General features: G+C 40.4%; 1 protein-coding gene across 2 annotated transcripts; it reads left to right on the top strand.

Annotated features, from left to right (window-relative positions):
* The first annotated feature begins 2,322 nt into the window (after nucleotides 1-2,322).
* Nucleotides 2,323-22,587, top strand: LOC132992373 (protein FAM222A). Of its 2 annotated transcripts, none has more exons than XM_061061627.1 (3): nucleotides 2,323-2,637; nucleotides 12,189-12,354; nucleotides 19,936-22,587. In XM_061061627.1, exons 2-3 carry the CDS (start codon nucleotides 12,225-12,227, stop codon nucleotides 21,306-21,308), a joined length of 1,503 nt encoding a protein of 500 aa, XP_060917610.1. In that variant the 5' UTR covers nucleotides 2,323-2,637; nucleotides 12,189-12,224; the 3' UTR covers nucleotides 21,309-22,587. The 2 variants fall into 2 exon arrangements, with proteins under 2 accessions (XP_060917610.1, XP_060917609.1); XM_061061626.1 differs by having other exon boundaries at nucleotides 12,186-12,354.
* Nucleotides 22,588-23,425: the final 838 nt, after the last annotated feature.

The following is a 23,425-nucleotide window of genomic DNA, read 5'->3' as shown; positions in this document are numbered from 1 at the left end:
TAGTGTTTAATTACCCTTGCACACTCTCCTTTTCAAAATGATGGAGATGACGGCAGCCATTGCCAATAGGTTAAAGCGGGGGACTTCACTAGACCTTAATTGGTTCATTTGCCTCTGCCTGCCAGGCACAGATGGAGCTCTTTATTACTGTCAGTGCCAGCTTCATTCTGCTCTGATGAGGGCCGTCTTAAGAGGCAGTGCTTGACATCATATAAGGACATGTTGACAGGGCCAAAACATATAAGCAGGAGAAGGGAGGACACTAACAGGTTTAGAAATACCTTATTTATTCATAACAAACTGTAACCCATTTTTTTGTGAACAGATTCTTAGTCTTTTTTTTTTTAAACATCATTATAATAATTAATTTGCCTTGTTTATGAGCATATTGTTTTGGGAAAAATGTCCTGGATCCAGGGATTCAGTTGAATCCCTTTGAACCTTTCTCAATACCATGTTCAAAATATTTGTAGTAGTGTCTTTGCTTTCATCCTTGTGGTCTCTGTGTGTGTACATGTTTCAATTTGTATTCCCAAGTTATCTGTAGGCTATCAGACCATTGAGTTATATTTGTCAGAAAATAAAAGCTGTGAAATATATGGCAAAGACAAATAAAGAAAAAGTAAAAGAAAAAAAGGTTGATTTGAAAAGGATGCAATGGTTGGTTTACTTCTGAATCAAAAGATTACATTTTCATCTTTCTATGATAAAAAAAAAACGACACCTATCAGGTGTTTTGAAAAATGATTTGCATAAATCTCTATTAGCTATTGTGATTCTGTCAATTAATGGAATTGAGTAATCATTCCCAGCAATATAATTACTTATTTTTAATGTTATTTGGTCTTTCATGAAAGCATACCAGAAAGAATGTATGCTTAGTAGGTCTAAGTGATTTATAGAGCACAACCTGGAGAAGTAGGCTAACTCACAGACTTTAGATGTTTGACCTGTTTGCACCCGATTTCTGTAGGTTTGGTGTCACAATGATCCTCAAACCCAAGAGAGAAATCCGTTTACTCAGCCTAACTGTACAGCCATAAAAGACTCATGCTATAAATTTAAGAATAATAAATCATCCACAGCTACAATTTTCAATAAGGAGACATTAGTTGGCATGGCAACCTCATTTGCCTTTTACAATGCTCATTCATACTGAAAAATGACACTGCCAAAGCTGTAAAGAACAATTTGATCTTTCACACAGAGAGAAGGTCAGAGTAGGCTATATCTCTTGAATGTTACTCTAGTCTGATGTCTCTCCAGGAAAATGACTAACACCACTCTTAGTGGGTAGGTTGATTTATCGAAACATATTGTGCATGTTGGGAAGATTTTATAACCTGGAGCACATTTTAAATACAAATGCTAAGTAAAGAAAGAAAAAAGAAAGGGAACGGTATTGTTGGGTTTCTTGATTTGGGTAGGCAAATTCAGGATGTGAGTTGGATGTTAAATGTGTCAGTGGCTTTCGGTTGTTGTTTAAAAAAAATAAGTTATGGCTATAGTCTATATTTTAATTTGGAATAATCTTTAACTGGTTTCAAAAAAGTTTGATAGGCCTATGGCCCTATGGGTTCCACTCTCATATTGCTCTGAAAAAAGTCAAGCTAAAGTTTGGTTCTGACTTCTTTTTTTTTTTAATTCTGACTTTAATCTCAGAATTCTGACTTTTTTTCTCGGAGCCAGAATTCTGAGAAAAAAAAATCAGAACAAAACTTTTTTTTTTTAATGGCCCAAATCCTCTTCGCTTGGCTAAGTAGCCTAGTCTATAAAGCCTGGAAACAGAAATTGGCAGCAAGGTAGACTATTTTTTATTTTTTGTATTTATCTCATATTAAAACTAAAGAGTACAAACAAAAAAAAATGTTGGGTTTGTTGGCTGTTAGACAGGGCTATTTTTTTGTCTAGGGGCAGTGACTAAGTGGAGTCAAGAAATTAGTAGTGGCCAAAAAGTAGTCCTGCATGTTAGGCCTATCCTAGGCTACTTAAACATTTTTGAAAGGGTGAAAATTGAGAATATTTACTTCCAGCTCTTCTAGGCTACTTAAGATCTGTTCAGATTAATTATTATTTAAGCATTTTTAGCTGAGCCTTTGAATCATATCTAAATGTTTACACACACATGAGACAGGGTTGAAGATATAGGCTATTAAAGATATTCTTCTCCTTTAAAATTTTCCGCGAAACAGCAACGTGCTTACTTTGACGGGTTTGGCATCCCGGCAGCGACCGCCTCCTCTTCCTGACGATTGGCCGAGCCGTGGGAATATTCAAATACGGCTTTGATTGATTGGCTCAGAGCCGGTTTCAACGAAGCAGCAGAGACATTTCCCATTCCGACATCACTCTCTGAAGCACACTCTTGTTTGGTCGGCTGCCGGGATGACATACAAGCAGCTGCTCGGAAAACATAATCGGTGAAATAATCTCTGTCACGAATGGTGAATGTGTCGCGGGAGTTCTGTTAATGGAGCCAGCTTCATCAATGGATTTATCTCCGGAGGTTTCCAGTGCGCAGTCTGAAATCAGAGGCGAGATTGCTTTTGCAGAGGAAATACGCCTTCCGAGCAGGGGAACAACCAATCAGCCGTGGCGAACCAAAGATAAACAAGCCTTATGATCACACAAAACTCTGTAAGTAATCCATATATTTTTTTTTTTTATCATTTACATCCCGATGTTATTTACGGGACAGTGTGGCCGCTGGAAATTGTTTTGATGCTTGCCGAATCGATTTTTTTTATGGTAGTCGTGTTATTACTTCACAATAACAGTTGATATAGCCTACTTTACAATGGTGATTTAAAGAGGTGTCTGTTCAACGAGTCAGGATTTTCCCTGCACTAATGACATGGTTGAACCTAAGTGGTGAAAGATGTCCTGTGCGCACGAATCGAGGAGCGTCTCGCCCCTACTGTATATTAGTGCCCAGCTCATTTCTATTCATATGTGCCGAATTCAACTATGAGCCTCCTCGTTACGATACCTAGGCTAGAGTCATTTTTTGTTTGCAGAATTTTTTTTCAAAATAAAATGAAGTGTTAAATAGGTCCGGGCTTCTGGTTATTGTAAACCGGAATTTATCTTTATACGAGTTAGGCTATAGATTTGCATTTCAAGCATCTGTTTTCCCTCTACTCTTGTGATATCATTGTGATGGTTGATTGCTTTGAAAGTCGCTTTTATATGTCAGAGGATAGCCTACACAGGAAGTGCTTTGAAGTATATTACCGGTCATTGAGGGCTGCCTGAAGGTTTCCATTTCCATTGTCTGGAAGCCGGAGGTGGGATCATCGCACCTCACTGCACCGGTGGCAGCCGAGGTTGAAGGTTATAGCCGCAGCAGAGGGGACTATAGATTATTGCCCAGGTGTGAAATTCTACCCTGTGTGCTTTTTTTTCTTGCTTGTGCCAGATCCTTTATTACCCAGAGAGATGGGATGTCACAGCTTCCCACCAGAGGCAGAGGAGGAAAGTCTACAATTTGGTGTTTTATTGTCCTCCTTTTTTTTTTTTTTCCTTCAGGCGGTTTTCTGACCAAAAGAGGAAAAATACCTTATCGCTTTGATCGTATCATAAAGCTTGTGACTTGGGTAACAACAAACGATTATTTTCCTTATTGGTTAATACCAATCATGTAAACGATTCTCCAAAGTCATCAGTTTGTCTATCAGATGTCAGAAAGTTGTGAAAACTGGCTCATTTAGACTTCCCAGAGTCCAAATGAATGTCTTGAAATTGTTTCTTTTGTCCAACCAAGAAACTTTTTCTTTACTAATTGAAAAATCAGCAAATCCTTATTTTAGTAACTTACATTTTTAGCCCGAAAAGATTGATTACCCAACTACTTAGCAATGAATGTTCTTTTTTTTAATGAATTGCTGCATCTTAATTTGTCTTTCTTTCGATTTCCTCCAAATCAATAAAACTCATGACCTTTGATTTACATTATTATAAAACTTGTAGTTCCTCATGCCCTTTTCCTCATACAATATGTTGTCTTGCTTGATTCAGGGTAAAATCTATACTTTAGTTTCGCAGTCTAAGCTTTTACTTAATGAGTAAATGTTTAATGTTTGTTGCAATCCGCCCATAGTGACCAGACTATTAAACTTTACTTATCTTAATGGCATTTTCAGATGTGTTTGATTGTTTCGAATGGCCTGAACTTGTCTGCACAGCCTGTAAATTGCATCCCACTATGAAGCAGTCAATATTCAGGTATCCCATGGGGGGTTTCCCTCTGATCTCCCATCACACCCCAGCAGTAATTCCAGCTCTGTGAAGAGAGGGGATTTGTCATTTTGGCTGCCTGCTTCCCTTTGCTTTCTCAGGAGTGAAGCTGAGCTCTGATTTATTGTGAAGTTTCCCCCGGCTCACTCAATCTCCATGCCTACCGAGTTACTGAACGCAGGAAACGGCTCGACCACAAGAGTGACCTTTTCTTGGATGTCTTTTTACCGAGGCCAGAAAGAGGGCTGATTAAGGTCATGTCTTTTTCTGCCATGTCATCCTTAGCTTCACATTTAAGGCTTTTCAGATGTAGAGTGGGACTCCTCGTAGATCTCTCTTGTAAAGAGAGATTCTGAAAATATGAATATAAAACGTCAATGTCTCGGTTGCTTAGCCATTTCTCTCATGCACCCTCTTTAATCAACTTTTTATCTGCTAAGAGACGTCATGTGTAATTACAGGCAGCCGGCTATCTTCTGAAATCTGTCTAATTGGTCTTTTCATTCTAATAGGATGAAGGGGAAGGGAGACAGGGGGTTAAGGGTGGAAGGTTAAGGACTGCGCCTCCGAGGTCAACAGGGAGGAGAGGGGGGCAGGGACTGGACTGCCAGGAGCTCCAGTAAGCTTTATTTTGTCTACACGATGGCTCTCAGTCAGTCATTACTTCAAATTAATGATTACGGCCGCCAAATTGCAATTGATGCATCATCATTTGCCCCAAATAGAAAACGCAGTGAGATGATGACATTTTTTAGTCGGTCCAGAGATCAAAGGGCCTCTTTTCCCGAGAGCATTTTGTTTTTTTATGGTACAGAGCGCATCATTAGGTTATCTCCCACATTAGAGGCAGAATTTTCTCTACGGTTTCTAATTAGTTTTATGTTTGCTTGAGGATTTAAATGACTGGAAGGAAGCGGCGGCCCTGAACATCCAGAGGACAAGGCTTTAAGGGGGTTGGGACTGTCAAGTTTCTGTAATATAGTCTTTTCTTTTCTGTATTTTTTTGTTTTCCAAAGTTAAAAGAAAAATTGGTGCGAATGGGCGATGTGCCTGGGTTGATTACCTCGAGTTTGATTCCCTTGAAAGATAACTTATCTTTGCACAGAACCTTTAGCTCCATCTTTCACCATCTGTTATCTTTGAAGTCAAGGTTTTCTAAAGGCTGGGCAGCACCCGCACAGTTCACTGACAGTGTGTCAGTGTGCATATGGGGTTAAGGATGAGATAAAGCTCTGTTTACCTTCTGATGCTACCTTGGCTTTGGCCAGACTTTACCCCATGCAGTGTGTTTCTTTTACCTTGGCACTGTCTGTGGGCAAGTGCAGATTTGGGTCAGTCCACCAAAGGTTTTGCAAAAAGACGAGATGTAATTGTGCAGCCTTGGATTTATGGCTACAATTATTCTCAGCAACTTACAATGTCTGAATCACTATTTACAAAAAACTAGTATGATTCTGTGTTTCTTACTTTTCTATTATTCCCTAAAGTATGAAGTTGTGGGGATAAACTGGACAAATTGGACAAGTTCTCTCTTGGTATTAAATATCTATTTACTGAATGAAAGCTCAGCAAAATTCCCTGAAGGTTTTTTTCATTTTGGTGTGATATACTACTCATTGTTCATATTGTCTCCAGATGTGATCACAGGAATGGATGATTTTTAAGTACTCATTCAATGGTTAATGGGATTTGCAAAACTTTTGACATTAGCTTCTGAAGTGGATGGTGCAAGCTCTGATTCCAAGAAGTTAGACTGTGATTCAGTTTATATTATTTGTTGCTCCAGTGTTGCATGTTGAATTCCTCATGAATGGAGGCTACGGTCCTTGTCACACTGGTTGCAGGTTCACCTCCCAATTCTGAAGCTATTTGGTGTATTTCATCCCCAACTCTCTCTCTCTCTCTCTCTCTCTCTCTCTCTCTCTCCACCTCTCTCCACATTTCCTGTCTATCTTCAGTTGTCCTGTCCGAACTCAAGGCAAAAGCCCCCAAAAATAATCTTTAGCAACAAAAAAAAGTTTGCAGAAGTATTAATGAAGGTGACTCCCTCCATCACTGGTGGTCACCAACAGGATAACGATCTCTTAATGTGACGGTGTGGATTTCTTTACACAGCATAGCTATAGAAATCTTAATTTCTCTTCTTCAGTCCAAACTTTTTCTTAGTTCGTTTGTAGCCGATTTTATTTTCTAGCAAAGTAGAAAAGTCTAGCTACATAAAAAGCAAATGTAGCAAATAATTGATTAAGTAGCTGTAACAAAAACTCTGATATTTCTCTAAAAAGGTAGTAGCTATCAATTTAGTAGTTAGAGACCTGTTATGAGAGCGTTTGACTCCCAATAGACCTTTTTTTTTTGGATTAATAAATTGGAAAGTTTCATAAGGAGCTGATTGATTATTCAATGGTGAATTTAAATGGAAAGCCACTTTGGACATAGCACAACTAAGGAGAGTTTCATTGCCCAATTGTGCAGTAGTGAGGAAATATGTAAGAGATAGTCGAGACTAGAGACTTCTCAAGCGGTCTGTTTTAACCATTCTGAAGCTTGATTTGATTTATTGTGATATTTAGCATTCTTTAGACGTCTGTTGTTCAGAGATTTATTGTAACCCAGCTGTCTTGTGATGACTATATGGCAGACACAGTAAAGTCTCTGTGTTTTCTCCCAGACACCCAGTCATTAACACTGTGTGATTTCCATCCATCTAGATTCTCTGGACATCTGTCCAACCATTGCCCAGTGATGGTATTTACATAAAACCTATGCTTGTGCATGAATTGTGAAGGAAAAGCTCCTTAACGCTGTTGTAATTCTTTTTTATTTTTTTTTGCAGGAGCTAATCTCAATGGAAATGAGGCTCATTGTTATCAGCCTGGGGCCTTAAGTGTTCTTGCAGCGTGGAGCGGAGTGGCTCCGGGTTGTTTGGTTATCCTGTATGTGAACCTTTGTGGCCTCTTTTTCTTTCTCTACAGTGAAGGAGGAGGAGGAAATCTGGGTCTCTCTTATATGCCGCTCTGATACCAATTATGCAAACTATTATAGAATTTAACCAGGCCAGCTCTTATCGGCTAATCCAGAAGTAATAGATTCTATTAAAAATGTATGAGGGGGTTGGGGGGATCAGTGTGTGTGTGTGTGTGTGGATGGTTTTATAGAGATGAATATAGCAGCTGCAGAAGCACTGCTGTCTAATTCAGCCTGTATGTCAGCCTACTTGTCTGTTCTCCATTACTTAGACAGGATCCTGTCGTTCCTGCCTTAAAGATAATATAAAAGCCATACATAATATACAATTAATTACACAGTAAGTGGATTGATATTCATGGAGCATGTCATTTAAAGAGAGACGCTGCCTTTTCTCTTCTATAATGACCAATTGCTCCCAGTTAATCATTTATTTCTTCCTAAATTAACCTTTTTTTTTTTTTTTTTTTTTTGCTTTTGTGCTCCTTTCCCTTGTCCTCATCTGAAGGTTCTGAGGGGAAGGAAGCAGAAACATTAGCATAGCACTCACATGCTAATCCATCCCGAGAGTGAAAAGGGCGCTCGTCTTAAACCTTTTTCATTATCATCTAATTATTAACTGAGAATTCAGAGAACTGCTAAAAGGAGCTGAGATGGCTCGGGTTGGGAGGGGTGTGTGTGTGTGTGTGTGACCGAGGCATATTGAGGATGTGTGTTAGTGCGTAGAAGCAGGAGTGTGCATCTGTTTTTTGTCTATGCCTTTCATGTTTGTTGAGGGGGAGGCTTTCTTTTTCGCAGTTTGCTTCTATCTTCGCTCTGACCCTTGATGCTGCATGAAGTCATGAAAGACTCCAGAAGGTCAGGCAGATGCTCGTTTCTGAGTCTCTGTATAATTTAGGGCCTTTCCATGCTTTGATGGATGTTCTTTTGCTGCTTGGGCCATAAAAAAAACAAGACTTTGAGATCTTTTTTTTTTTTAACAAAATAATGTCTTTTTCAGGGTTGTTATGCATTATTATCTCCAGAAATGTGATCTACTCTGCCACAAATGAGTTCAAAGCCAGTCAAAAAGTTACTCCATCACTGCCTCTTAAATTGACATAATCTCCTCTGTACAATCTTCTTTTCCTGATTCGAGGACAGGCGACACCTTAAAAAAAAATTGCCATTTTGCATCCTGTCAATGATAAGAGATAGAGGCTTGAAAAATAGATTTATTTGTCAAGGCATCCTTATCAGGAAACCATTGGGGGGACAGTTAGATAGACTTCGAAGCACGAGGTCTTTATCTCTCTGACAGGCCCCTCGGTGGACCACATCACGCTGCTTATCAGCTGCATGGATGTCGCCTGAGAGTGGCCAGGATTAGACGTCCTTGCAGCTTATACTTTGTGCTCTTTTTCTTTAATTTGCCTGTTGGTGAAGTTCTTGAATATATGAACTAGTAACACATGGAAAGTGCAGAAGAATGAAGGCTTCAGACGATACACAAGAAGTACGTTTATAACTCTTTATCATAAGAAAGCTGACTTCATTGACCCTTATGTTAACGACTTAAAATCTGGGCTTTTATTTTGAAGGTTGAGTTGAGCTAGACTGCACTCTGCTTTTAAGATGGTAGACAATTACTTTGCAGAACGTCTGTACGTAATATCTGTAGCCTAATATTTTAGCCTCTATCTCTGGATGGAGGTATCAAATCGTAAGAAAGTGCAAAATACAAAACTTTATTTTTTGGGCAAAATATTATGTGGGAGTTGGAGATAATGATACTGATACACTGCATGAGTCGGCCAGATAAAATCATGCATTCTCGGATCTCTTTGATCTCGTATCTCTCCCTTCTTTTCATTTATAACCCGACTCATGAGCAAGAAGGCAATTTAAAGCTTAAGTTTTCATCAAATCTCTTCAAATTTAAAATTCAGATGGCAGGATGAAAGAAACCATCATTACGCACACTTTTCTGCATCATTTCCAGCTCATCTTTCCTGCTTTCAGAGAAACTTTTTTTCTTAAAGCCACTGCTGGCCCTTCTTTGAATTATACTGTCTGTCTTGATGTGTTTTATTACAGCTGAAAATTATGGGAGTAATGGAAGGTATTCCAATTTCTGCCTCATTTTCTGCTGGTAAGGGATTTCCCTGGAGAGGCCTTTCCTCCCTTGTACTCCTCCTGTGTTTTCGTCATCTCCATCTCAACCCAAAAACGTGGTAATGGAAGGGTTGTTGTGAAATTGCCATTATTTTCTAAATGGAATCTGAACATACCGAGGCTTTTAGCTCCTCAAATGTGTGTGTGCTTGGATGAGATAGGTTGCACTGAGCATTTTGAAGTGGGCTTGTCACCAAGGGACAGATGTTGAGCAGAGGAGGGGGGCAGATGCGTGAGGTAAAAGGAAAAGCCAGGGAATCTTTTTTTTTTTTTTTTAGCTCCTGGCACCTGACTAAAATGAAAGCCACTCTCTCTTCTCCTTTTTGAGGATAAGGTAATCACTTTTCTGCAGCTCGTCGCTGAACGCTCTATTCTGTGGTTGGACCACTTTAGCTGCTCTCCGGACCCTGAGGGAGAAATGAAAGCAAAAATTCAAAAGAACCTCAAAACCAGACGAGAAAAGGGGCCATCCTGACACCTGTATGCTGAAGACTTGTACTAGCTTTGTTGGAGACGACTTGTGCTGTAGTAAAATTACTTTCATATATATAACTCCGTTTTTGTTTTTGGATTTACAAGGTGGCCGTTTTCTTCTGACAAGCCACTCAGGAAGGGAGGCTCAAATGTTGTTATTATGTCATAGAGCTGTGTTTTAGATAGTAAGTAAGCAACTGAAAAGATTTCAATTTACACATTAGCTACCATCAGAAAACAGCCAATGTTAGTATTCAGCTAACAGCTTTAATACTTGTTAGCTAGGAGGTGGCTAGTTGCTAACATTGCCTTGATAGAAAGGTTGTGGTTGTAAACTATTGAAAAACAGATATTAACATAAGGTATTAAGGTAAAAAAAAAATGTGTGCCTCGCCTGTTAAATGAATACACTAAGAAAGGTAATGACTTGAAATCACTTATTGGCTAAAGGTTCAATTAGCTAGGAAGTGGCTAATTGCTAACATTAGCTGTAGTCTTTAAATATGTTCCCAATACAATACAGCAACACTTCAATGGAATTATAATGTTTGTCCTACTTCCTATAGTCATACAAACACAGCAGGATATAATATTCTGCCCTGAGCATTTAGGCCTATGTCTGAGGGAAATGGCTGCTGTATGATTATGGCCCAGACGTTGTACTTGCCTGTCTGAATGTACCTGATTCATATAAGGTAAGAAGTCTTTCACAATAAGCCGTCAGTTCCGTTTTTGCAGTGAAAACATTCAAAACTAGCGACTCCTCAGATAATCAAAGAGAATTTCAAATGGGATTATCACAGCTTGTCTGAAGAATGATTGCGTCAACTATAAGCTGTGGTGGCAGGTTTTTAAAGACACATTGATCATTTTCTATAACAATACTTAACCCTTCTAAAAGCACAGCTTATTTAAAGGAGGGGGCTGCTTTTGGCATTCTCTGCTGACCAATACAGCCATAAATGTATTGAACAATGAAGCCAGGTTGCAGGGGTAGGTACAAATTGAAACATACAGCCTTATAGGCTAGCGGATGCCTTTTGTTAATGATCCGTGCAATTGCTACTGACAGGACAAGGTTGATAACAGCGAAGAGCCATCAAAACAACTTAGGAGAAGAACAGAGATGGAATTGCCTTTTAATGATATTACTTTTTTGAATGCACAATCTCAGCTTTTTTAGGAGAAGCTCCTGAATATGAATATGTCGAGTGAACATAATGGTTGCAGGGTTATATTTAAGCATTAGGAGTCTCCTGTAGGGTTTCCAGGGAGCCAGATTGCAGTTTTCGTCCAACACCATACTGGTCTTGGATGCAAGATATTATAGTCTTGTAATTTGATGTTTTTACAAAATTGATGTTTGTAATTTCAGTAATCCTCAAGACTGTGTGTCCTTTACAATCCCAAAAATGAAAAGTGAACCTTTCAATAAAAATGACTAAAACGTTGATGGGGTTCACCTTTTGTGAGGATGAAGGATTTCAAGCCACTTCAGCTCTACTGCTTAATAGATAAAGACCTTGTTTATAATTCTATCCAACATTTTTTTCTGTTATTGAATAGTTCAACAACTTTTGGATTGATTGGAGTTTACATTTGGTAGAGACATTTATGGTGTCCAAAGAATGAAGTGGACTGATCCCTCCCTTGCTCCGCCCAAGTTTGGGCTTTTGTTTCTGTTTTTGAAATGTTTCGATAACTACCCGATATCTTGCCTTGAAATTATGGTATTGACATTTATATTAAAATTGTGTGTATTTTTCATGACAAAATACCTGAAATACATATGACATTCCTGTCAGATGTACTCTGACTCTAACGTGCAAATAAGGTTGAATTTTCTTACCATGCCCCCATCATGAAACCATTAGCCTGCAGAGTGTTTTTCAAAGCGGACGAATCCCCAACAACTCACCCACTGGTTTGTGGACTAATGTTTAAAGCCTCAAGTTTGGCATGTGGCTTGTTGTCAGTTCGATGACAGGGTTTAGGTGTATTTCCACATTTGTATTGTGGTTGAAAATGTGATGGGGACTATCAACACTTTGACTCTATATAGGATAATGTTTATCAAGGAGTGTTATACTAACTGAGAAGAAAAGTCATTTTTCCATCTAGTTCCACTTTTGCTACCAGTGGTGTTGCCTCCTACTGGCCATTAGAAAGAAGGCAGTTTTAAGAGAATTCTAAAAAAAAAAGCTTCACTTTTGAGCAGGGGATTGTCCAGTTGTTTTTGTACCATCAAAGGCACAGCCTTACTGAGTGGTAAGCATTTGTATGGACTCTTCTGAGTTTATGTTTAAAGGGAGGTGATGCTATGTAAAAAATAAACAGTTTCTACTCTATTCCAGCAGGTTAACCCAGGCTGGTTTCAGCCCTTGTGAACTATCATGCTGGCCTGCATTCAGAGACGGCAGAATATCTCATCGCAGCATCTCGGCTGTAAACCCAAAAACCTCGATGTCCAAGCACAGCCATTACTGCTATCAGTACCACCGCTGCAGGCCTGCACCCGTAAAGGTGAGTTAATATCACACACGTTAAAATGTCAAACTGATAGTTTGAAATAGAAAAGTAATGTAACTAGTAAAACCTTGGTCATGTCCCTGAGTTATTCTCAATCCATCATCTTCAGCTTGACCTTGTTGCCTCCAGGTGCACACAAAGATCATGAATGTTTTTAGCAGTGTGCTGAGCAACTCTAAGGCCTTTAAAATTAAAATAATGGGCTGCCTGATGATGATGATGCCTTTTAATTGGGCGACTAATCAGTGTGCTCCTGCAGTGCAAAAGTGCGCAGGTCAAAGTGGACTCTGAAATTACACAGTTAATCAGCTCTCTCGTACAGGGTTACTAATGATGTTCCCATTTTGTGGAGAAAGTGCTCCTTGTCAGTGTTGTTTGACCTTCATCTTGACTGATTACACTGCAGTCATTGAAAGGTTGAGTGGAAGCCTTCGGGACTAACCCACACTGACATTTGTGATTAGATTTCGTTCAATTCATTGATTGAATGCGACATGTTTGCAGATTTACTTCTTGGTCTAATACTACATTTCCTTTATTGGTTCCTCTGCATCCATATCATTTGTGCAGTGCTTCCCAAATGACATAGTCTTTTTCATCCGGGGCAGTCTAGATACACGTAATGAGATCATAGAGCCACAAACAAAGTTATTCGGCTCTGGTTTGGATTTCATGAATGCTTTAAAAAAAAAATTGCTGATGCCTTACATTTCTTTGCTGGGTCTGGTTGGAAGCTATATTGCAGATCTATAACTACTCACAGTTTAATGGTTCAGCTGGATATGTATTGCATTATTCTGAATGGACTTGGCTATGAAGTATTACATTATTTGTTCTTAAAGATCCCTTGTTCTATTTGGCATAGTTGTTGCAGACTGTTGTATTGTTATTACCCCGTGCCTGCGTATTGAATAAGTTGTATTTGGACTCATCTAACACTCTGCAGAAGCTAAAACGTACTTCTCAGACTGTGGCCTCTTGGAAAACAGAGCATGCAAATACTGAACAGTGATATTGTGTAGACTAGTATATGACTTAGACGGAGGCATATTTGACTATCAAGGTTAGCTAAGCTTTTGTGATGTATGTGCAGAGGGCAGTGGTCTGGAGTCTCTTATCTGTCTATCATGTTGCATGTTCATTTGTATAAGCCCATGCATGCTCATAAAGCTTCATCGTTCATCCATCATGAAATATGACACTGCAGACTGTAACCCTTCATTGAGTATGTATAACATAGTATGTGTATTTGTGGGTTGTATGAAGTATAGGTTTCCAGGTTTTATTAGTCTGTAGTTATCAGATTTCAGTGACACCTGCACATACACACAGGTGTTTTCACTTAAGCGATCTAATTAGACCTATTCTGTGGTTGAAGTGAGGTGGAACCATGCTTGCAGTTTTAAAGGGCACTAAACCTTTAAAAAAGAAAAGAAAGATGAAGGGTTTCTTGATATAGCAGGTGCATATAATACTAACAGAAAAGTTACAGAGATGTTAGCCAAGTGCAACGCATAATTCCCCAAACAATCTTAAAAAATTATGTTTTCCCCTAACTATAATTATATTTTCCATGTTTGATACTCTTCCCTTCCATCCTTCATTTTTTTTTCCACCATCTAAATTCCCTCCTTGTCTTTTTTGTTATTAAATATTAATTGGGAATCAATGCAGCGCTTGTCTGCTAAACGCTGGAACAGAAGGGCCTACTTTGCCTCAGGCAGAACCAGAGCTGCGTTTCTCATCCTGTTTACCTGCAGGCCTTTTTTTTTTTTTTTTGCCCCTCTTGAGTTTTATGTAGTGCGACTGTGCGTAGTGCAGCACCTTTCAGCTCTACTCTGACATTTCCAGCACCACCGCAGGGAATAGGCTGCTGATGGGGAGCTCAGTCTGTGTGGCCCCGGCTTCTTCGTTAAATGAGGCGTTGTTGGACAGAGTTAAATAGGGACAGTCTTTAGTCGCTGCCGCGCTTTTGAAAGCCATTTCCATTTCGAGCTATCAATAAATGGAAGGCTCGAGACATGAAAGCGCTCAGCGGCACATACCCATGTGAAAGATTTCTGAGAAACCAGAGTTAGGATTTATGTGATGAGAGTGAATGAGAGCTGTTCTCTCCTCAGCTATCTAAGCTTCAAAGCCTGGGCTGGAAATGGTTTTTCCCACGCTGCTGGCCTGCGCTCGGGTCGGGACGGCTTTGAGAGGGGAAACTTTGCCCAAGCTGGGCCAAGCGGCACAGAAACAAATGAGGAGTGACACTGGTGCAAAGAAGTGTTCGACAGAGCCTCCTCGAGCACACATAACTAAGTGTTCAGCCCTGAGGTTACTCTTCTCTGTGAGCACCCTTCATGTAGAGATCACTGACACTGAGTGAGGAAGGCATGTGAAAATGGAGTGTCTGTATTTGTGTGTGTGTGTGTGTGTGTGTGTGTGTTTGTGAAAGAAGGTCGTGAATGAAGAGGTTAGAGTGAGCGAAATTTCAAAACATATGTTCTAGTGTGATTCTGTATCTACTTATCCTCTTGGTTGTAAAGTTAAAGAAATTAGCTGGCGCGCTGCTTTAATGGTCAATATTATTGTCTGTATCTCTCAGTCTGCTTACAAAGAAAAGCTGCTGATACTACAGCGTAGTAATAATAGTTATTAACTCTGTATTAATCAATAACTTGAATCTACATTGAGTCAATGAGTCAGTTACTTAAATGTGAAAAGGGTCTATAAGCAAAAAAACAATGAATTAGCCTTTAACTATGATCTTTTTTTTAGCATCTTTTGCACATTTAGACACATTTACAATATGGTTCATGTAACCAACCAGAGAAACTCCGATGAAATAATAATAATAATACTGATGAAACCACTGCATTCTACCTGCGCAGCACCAAACAACAGACACATCATTAGCATTGGGCTCTGTAGCTTGTAATGTCTGAACTTCACAAAGCTAACAAACCTACATTAACTTAACTAAGCTAACACGCTAACAAAGACCTAGATATTTATTTTAGGAGTGTATGTTTGGACTTTAACGGAGCTCAAGTTGGAGTGGATATAATGCACTTACTGTAGACTCTTTAGGTGTCCAAAAAAATCAAACTTTCATGATCATTCTTATGACTTACGGATGTTTATACATGCAGCTTTTTTCCTGAAATTTTACTTTGGAGTTTTAGATTGGTCCTTGTTCTTCCCCTTTTCAAATGTATCTTTTCCCCCTCTATATCTAACATTGAAACATGGATAATGATACAATCAAATTTTGTTAGGGCCACCAGTTTTACTTCTTTTGTCAGATTTTTGTCAGGTTAATCAAACACTACAAAATCCATTAGCCTCAGTTGCTCGGCTATGGAGAAGAAGAAAGAGATTAGGATCAGAGCAGAAGCAAATTCAGCAATTAGGTGCTTTAAATACATATGTGTCCATGTCCTCTTTTATTATGTAAAGTATCAGCTTATCACCAAAAATGTATACATTAGCTTTATATTGACAGACTGTTTAAAATGATATTGACTGACAGCTGAAGTTATCCATCACAGCCATATATATCTTAAAAACTTACAATAATGTCAAAATTAAAACCCAATGTAATTGTTTTCAATTTGTGGCCAGAATTAAAGAACGGAGAACCTAGCTGCAGTTAGTTTTGGTGTTTCTGCCTTTTCTAACCAGCACGTAGTCCAATGCAGTAGCTTGTCTCACAGAGATGAATGAGGTCAGGGCCAATTAATTACATGGTTCTAATGACTGAGCTTATTGGGCCAACTGGGTACATTGAAGAGGTTGTCATGGCAACGTAGACATAGGTTTTTTTTTTTTTTTAAATGTGTTGTGAGTGTGCTTAGCCCCTGCTCATTAATGTAGTCCCGAGTATTTGAAATATCAGGATTGTAGGCGTTGAGAAGCCTTGTTCTGTTGTTAACTGTTGGGTTCTCAGCGTGGTAGATGTGATGCTCGTAAACATGTTATTTTACAAAAGTGGTCATGATTAGTCTCCAGCATTACATCAAAGACCTGCGGGGTGTTTGGCGATCACTTCAGCCAACATGCATGCATATTTACAAGGAATTATTCATGAATTTTTTCGTAATATGTTGTGGGGAAATAATCCACAGTGGTCACTCTTAATTGTTGCCTTATGCTGGCCCTCTGGGTATGAAGTGGTTGGAAGCCGTGGTTTTGGAAACACAGTCATGCCGTTTTCAGCCCTGCCTCTGGGGCTTGTTTTGCCCATAAATTAATGATTAACTCAAACTGCTCTAAAACAATGAGGTCCTCGCTCTAATCTGGGGGTTAATGGCTGCAAGCGTGACCACGGGTAAAAGATTAGCCAGTTTAAAGTGGCAGGAAGCGTTGAGTGGGATTGTATGGGGGTGGAAACAGGATTGTGCAAGACCATATATACACACACACCACAGAATGGTAAATACCCAATGTTTTATCCCTTCATGCTATTATTTATGAAATCTCTTCCTTTCAGTCACAAATGCACAAACATAACAATTTAAGCCCAGTGCTGATTGAGAGTCTATAATTGCCCCCCCCCCCCCCACCCCACCCCCTACTGTTTCGCTCCATGCAGGAAAGAGGAAATCAGGATTAGGTGTTCCCTGTGAAAGTGTGCCAGTTTCACTCAGCATGGGGCCACAACAGTTGAGCAGCATGTTTAATGCGTGGAGCCCTATCCAGCCGAGAAAACACGGGAACACTGACGAGTGGGACCATTAAATCTATCAATCCAGCACTGTAGATGCTTCACACGTTGGTGTCATTATGCAGATTTTTGAGAAAAGGAGAAAAATTCACACACACAAAAAAAAAAGCTTTTCAAATCTTACATAAGCTGCTTCAATCAGCACTGTTGTGGGTTGGGTTGGGGTGGATGGGGGGGGGGGGGGGAGGTTGTGAAGGGTCAAAGAATTAAAATTTGTAAGGACTGCATGACGCCCTCAGTGAAGGTTGTTTTTTGATCTGGTTTTCTGTGCTGTTTTCCATCCGTCTCAGCTCCTGTGCTTTCTGTCAGGGCTGCAGAGTGAAACAGCGTGCAGTTTGCAGGTTCAGGGTGATTAAGTGCTTAAGGTCAGACTACTAATTATCTCTCTGCCATTCCTTACCTGACAGCACACGGCTGCCATTTCCCCCCGTTGTCATGTGAACAGCCTCGTATTTGTTTTCACTCCTCATCTTTATTTCCACTGCTGAATATCTTTTGTTGTGTGGCTACAGTGGCACCTAATAAAGACAGGCATGGGACTGAAGTGTTTTTTTCCTACTGTGATTTATTTTATTAAACCTAAAGAGGTAAAAGAGAAGAACAGGATATACATCATGCAGAAAGTAAGCAAAGTTTCATCTCTTTTTCTGGATATGTTTTTGCGAGGAGGCCTGCAAACACTGCAATAAGTGACTTAAAGATGCACTTCTATGACTGCTACTGCCACATGCTATGGGAAAGCCAGTAAACATGACATGCTGGGCTGGGTTTTCTACCATTTAACACCACTGATTGGTATTGAAGTCCCCAAGATTGAGATACAAGCCTCTGGTTGTAATTTCCAGTTTTATTTTTAAAGCTCTTCATTTATGTTTCTGATCTCAGTTTTTAACGTCACATCATCCAGCGCTTGGCCTTCCGTCAGAATCAGCTAAAATAAGCCCTTATTAACGCACATGTCACACAGTAGTGGCCCTCAGAAGATGAATCTGTGAATTCAGAGTGGAGATGGCCTATTTGCTAATGAGGTTTCCATAGTGCCACATTAAGGCAGCCGCAGTAGGAAGTGCAGCTGTGTTGTGTCTCCACGGCTCTGACAGGGCTGTAATCTCTGGACTAACAATATCAGACACCCTGTGAAGATGTGTTAGCATCCAAAGTGTTTGAAGTGTTTGTGGAGCAGCGAGCCAATCGCAGCATGCCAGAGCTTGACACTGACATTTTATTGGGCAAGAAATGGGTTTATAAAAGCCTTTTTTGTTTTATTTTCCAGCTTTGGTAATTGCGGAACGCATGATGGCAATTAAAATACATGTTTTCTTTTCAGATTCGTCAACCAAAGCTCCTTTCAGGTCTAATGAACCTGTTCTCCTTATCTTAGTACTCCGTCTTTTTAGCAGTTAAAAATGGATATCGCAGCGGGGATTATAGGAACCAGAGCTTCCATCTTGATGTTGTTTACAGTTTAAACACCTCGCTAATGTCACAGATGTTATGCTTTCCTATGGCAGCTCTACACTGTGACACATAATAAGCAGTGTTTTGCTTTGTTGTATTTCTCTGTAGAATTCATGCATGCTCCTGGCACTGTGGTGCCGCTCCTTCTGCTCCGCTGGGAGATTGCTGGATGGATTGAACACTCCACCTTCCCTCGTTTTTTTTTTTTTCTTCCTCCCTCCATTTTAAACACCCAATTTATTTCTTTCATGAGATGGATCTTGTAGATTGAATCATTTTCACAGTCGGGAGGCTCACTGTAGGCCCCCGAAATGAAATGAACTCCCAAATCAATTTCAAATGGGAACAACAAGTGAGCTCTGTTTCTCTCTCTGCATAGCTGGAATTGGATTTGTTATTGAAAATGAAATGAAGTGGTTTGCTTTTATTTTTCACTTCTTTTAGTGCAGATTACTGCCTTGTTCTTTTGCCTGCCACGATTCCCCACCAACCTAAAGCCAGATCTGTGTTCATTTCCGTGCCTTTTTTCTTTTGATGTCAGGAATTCTATAAAAGTGTCACTCTAAATGCAGGCTGTAATTTCTACAAGGTGATTTATTGTTTTTTAAATGGGGCGCCTTTTTTTCCACCTTTCCTTTGTCGCTGGGAGTTAAGCAGCCATGAAATTGCCTGAATAATAGTGTTTAAATCCAATGTCCGTCCCGACAGCTTTCCTGCACACAATTCAATCCTCAGTGCCTTTGGTGATTGCTCTTTTTCTTCCTCCATCTGGCTCCGACTTTTCTTTCAGTTTAGGCTCCAAGCTTTTACAGTAGGACCAAGTCAGGTTTATAAAAGCATGAAGTAGAACGAAATGTCATAGGCAGGAACTGGTGGTGCTCGAGAAAAATGCAGGGTTTATGAGAAACGACCAAAAAGGAGGTCTGCATCAGAGGAATAGTAGCATCTACGCTAACTGCTAGGATAATTATCAGCTATGTGAGAAATGACTGACTTATGTTAAGGTGGGTTTCAATCTGATTTTTATTTGGAGAAAGCCACAAGAATATTAGTCTAAAGCAACTTTTAAGATTTTTCTCCTTTCATAACAACCAGTTCTATCTTGGTCTCTGATATTTAGCTGCTAAATGTCATCCAGTGAATCTCACAGGGTGGATTCAGTGGAATTAAGTCCCCTACCTTCTTCTGTTTACACTCTGATTTCCCACAGTGAACTAATATTGTCTTGAACTAACTGTGAATTAATTTCACTTAGCACTGTCAAACAACGATGAAGGTCTTTCCCTCCTTAAAATGAGTTTGTTCATGTCTGTCAGGATCACCAAAAAAAAAAAGCATTACGATTGAGTTACTAGTTTTCTGCCGCTTGTCGGTTAATCTCTTATTTCTGTCTGCTTCCTTCTCAGGCGAGCCGGCCTCCATGGTCTCTCGGTACCCTTCTCCTGCGGAGTTGGACGCTTTTGCCCAGAAGACTGCCAACAGCCCTCTGTCCATCAAAATCTTTCCCACTGACGTGCGGGTGCCACAGCACAAACAGCTGAACAAAACCGTGAACGGCTTGGACACCACGGGACAGCGCTACAGTCCTTACTCAAATCCATACTCAGGAGGAAACCAGGGTTTGTTGGCCGTCATCAAAGCCTCCGCGGTGGTCAAAGGTGTGCTGAAAAACTCTGAGGGCAGGAGGACTAAACATGCAAACAGCCAAACTCCCATGGCACCGTACAATAATCCTCTGAATAACAGCTACACCGTTCGACATGGGCACAAGGCCTATCATATAAGCTCATGTAAGCCCCCTGATGTTCCTGTTGAGGCGGTTTGTTCTAGCACAGGGATGGCCTCCGGAGATCAGAGCCTGGCCCCCCAGTCTGAGCTGGCAGAGGTTCAAAGCATGATGATGAGGCAGATGAGCAGAGTCCCTCACAGCCAGGCCCTGCAGCTGGGGGGGGAGGCTCGAGCCAGCCCCTCACTGCAGGCCGTGGCCGCCGTGGCAAATTCAGACTCCGACTTTGTTCTTGGAGTGCCACCCCAGAGCAGTCTGGCATTCACGGGGGCAGTGATACCTTCGCAGAGTGTCGATGGGGGCAAAGCAGGGTACGTGAAGAGCGGCGAGTACACAGTATGGCAGCAGAAACATCAGATCCAGCAGCAGCAGTATCAGCAGGGAGCAGGGAGGATGTACAGCATGAGGAATAGCGCTCAGGGGCACAGGGCTGCAGACACCAGCCAGTCTCCTGAAAGCTGCCTCCCCTTGGCGTCGTATAGCTTGCATCCTGGCAGTTTGGGCCCGAGGCACGAGCGATCAATCAGCTCCTCTCTGAACTGCTCCACCATGCAGGTGGAGCCCCCTGTCGGACAGTTCTTCGTTCCTCTTTGGGATGGTGCTCTGGCTACTCCTCATAGCGACTGTTACAATTCTCAGGTGCTGGCAACGGGTACATGTGTAGCCAGGCCTAGAAACCCGGGGCTTTCCCACCCCCATCTCCACCCGAACCGCCATCAACACTACCACCAGCCACAGCTTCACCCTCCTTTCCCTCTTCATTCCCAGGCCTACAGCACAGACCAAAACCTCTGTTGTGGGCTGCCGAGTAATAGCCTGTGCCATGCCGCGGTGCTCAGCAGCAGCCTGCAGTCTCTGGAGTGCCTCATCAGTGAGATCCAGCCTCCCTGCATCAAAGAGCGCATGCTGGGCCGCGGGTACGAAGCCGTGGGGATGCCTCAGCTCCTGGAGCACCACCAGCAAGCCCACATCCAGCTCCCCGTCTACAGATAAGGACGCCGAGACGCAGCAGAGACACACCTCTTATAGATAATGGAAGTGTGTCAGCTCAAGGCGTCTATGAGGAAAAAAGACATGCCGTTTTTAGTTTGTGCATGTACTGTATTTGTAGAAAGCTTTGTGTTGAAAGCCTAAACTGGTAAAATGATAATCATGACTTAAGATACAGGTTTATCTTATGGACTCTGTGTTTTATTTTTATATCTTAACTGGCCATCAAACAAGCCCGCTGTTCCTCGTTTCATACTGATGCTGAGTAACTGATCAGAATGACCCGTTCCATTTTAACATGAGTTGTACAGCTTGCAGACGATTCCTTTGGTTATGTTTTAAACATGGAAAGTTACTGAACTGTAATAATCTTAGTACTCTTCTTTAAAAAAAAAAAAAAACACATCAAACTTGGAAGGAGTGCTAGTAACGGATTATGTGAATATGTTGTATATTTTAACTTTAAACAGCCATTTATTTAAGAGGGAACTTTCCTTTACTATAAACTGAACTTCTGCTCGTCTTCTGCTTTGTTTTAGATTCTGTTTTTTTTTTCCCCCCCTTACTTGCAGTGACATACATCACGCAGTGCCCATAGCTTGTGCAATGTGATGCAAATCCTTCATCAACTGGAAATATTTGATCATTTTGAACTATCTGAATAGGTTTTATGTTCTCCAGAAACAAGTCATGTAATTTAACACCATTTAGTATTTTACTTAGTCATGCTCAGCATATTGTATTAGGACTGTTGCCTATCCAAATCAACACTGTGGCAATTCAGGCCAAGATAGATGTGCCCTGTGGTTGTCTTTTCTTTTCTTTTTTCTTTTTTTTTTAGCTTTTTGAAATTTTAAAAGGTTGTGTGGACATTTTTCTTGAATGAAATGTTTTTCCTCTTGAAGGTTATGACATTTTAATAACGTGAGTATAATGGAGTGCGACACTGGTAAGAAGGCCACCTGAGTCTTTTAAAAATGTGTTGTTTTTTTAGTATGGCTATACTCTGATGGAAGGAAATGTATGTATGATGATGACATGTTCTTTGTGTGTCTGCACTGGTTCTGTAATTATTATTTATTTCTGTTGGCCTGTTCAGTTATATGGCAAATTGTCTCTATAATTATAAAGTGCAATTATTATCTATGAACATGTGAGCGCTCTCCATGGAGTATGTTGTTGAGATAACTACATTTTGCAATGTCTGACCCTAATCCTTCACCCTCTTTGCCTCTTCTTAATAAGGATTGTCAAGTAAATGAAATTTTCTAAACCCTGCAAATATTTAGTCGTTGTGCATCATTTGTTGTTACGTCAAGTATGCAGCGGAGAAGACGGCTTTTATTCTATGTATGAGTGATAAACTATTTCAGGAAATGTGAGAAATGTCTTCAGGTTTATTGCAAAAGGATTTAAGGCTTAACCATTTTATTCAGATCTATCTGTTCGCTGGAGGATTGCGAGCTTTATAATATGATGCAAATTAGTCCTGTGTTGAAATATATTGGACAGGCTCGTTCATAAATGATGCAACTTAAAAGTGCTAATTTTTTTTATCATATATTATATTAGACTAGATGGATGGCCAATGCTTTAGGCAGACGACATAGAATACTTATATGTAAATACAAATGTGCAGGCCTTTGCTAATAATACATTCGCCCATGAAAAATACATTTTGTCTTGAAGATAAATCAACAAGAATATTACTGTTCACACATGTAGAAATGGGCCCGCCATTATCCAGCTATTGAATTGCTAATCCTAGACGCCTTGCAGCATGCATGCCTGCCTGCACCTCTTATTTTGCTTCATTTATCCTCCTAAATTGGATGCTGTAGCAGTAATGTGGTTTAGGTTGCCATAGACGTCAAATGCACACCCATTTTGAGAAGTCTTTTACAAAACAAATAACCTAGATGGCGTGACTAAAGGCATTATACGCACTCTTGGGAATAGAACTGCAATTTTCAATTGATTACCTCATTGCAGATAACAAATATTTCCCGAGTGAAAGGTCAGTGGCTTTGTCATTGAGGCATTGTTGTAAATGATTTCCTGCCTTCAGCCCTTTGTGTCACAGCTTTGCTTGAAGCTTCTCCATCCTATCTATCAGTCAG

Source organism: Labrus mixtus, chromosome 17 (genome assembly GCF_963584025.1).
Source record: "Labrus mixtus chromosome 17, fLabMix1.1, whole genome shotgun sequence".
Lineage (NCBI taxonomy): Eukaryota > Metazoa > Chordata > Actinopteri > Labriformes > Labridae > Labrus > Labrus mixtus.
This window is presented reverse-complemented; position numbering and strand designations above follow the sequence as displayed.

Coding starts and splice junctions, on each gene's coding strand:
- LOC132992373 (XM_061061627.1), top strand. CDS start 12,225: ATGCTGGCCTGCATTCAGAGACGGCAGAATATCTCATCGCAGCATCTC. Junction 12,355..19,935: donor GCAGGCCTGCACCCGTAAAG/GTGAGTTAATAT, acceptor CTTCCTTCTCAG/GCGAGCCGGCCTCCATGGTC.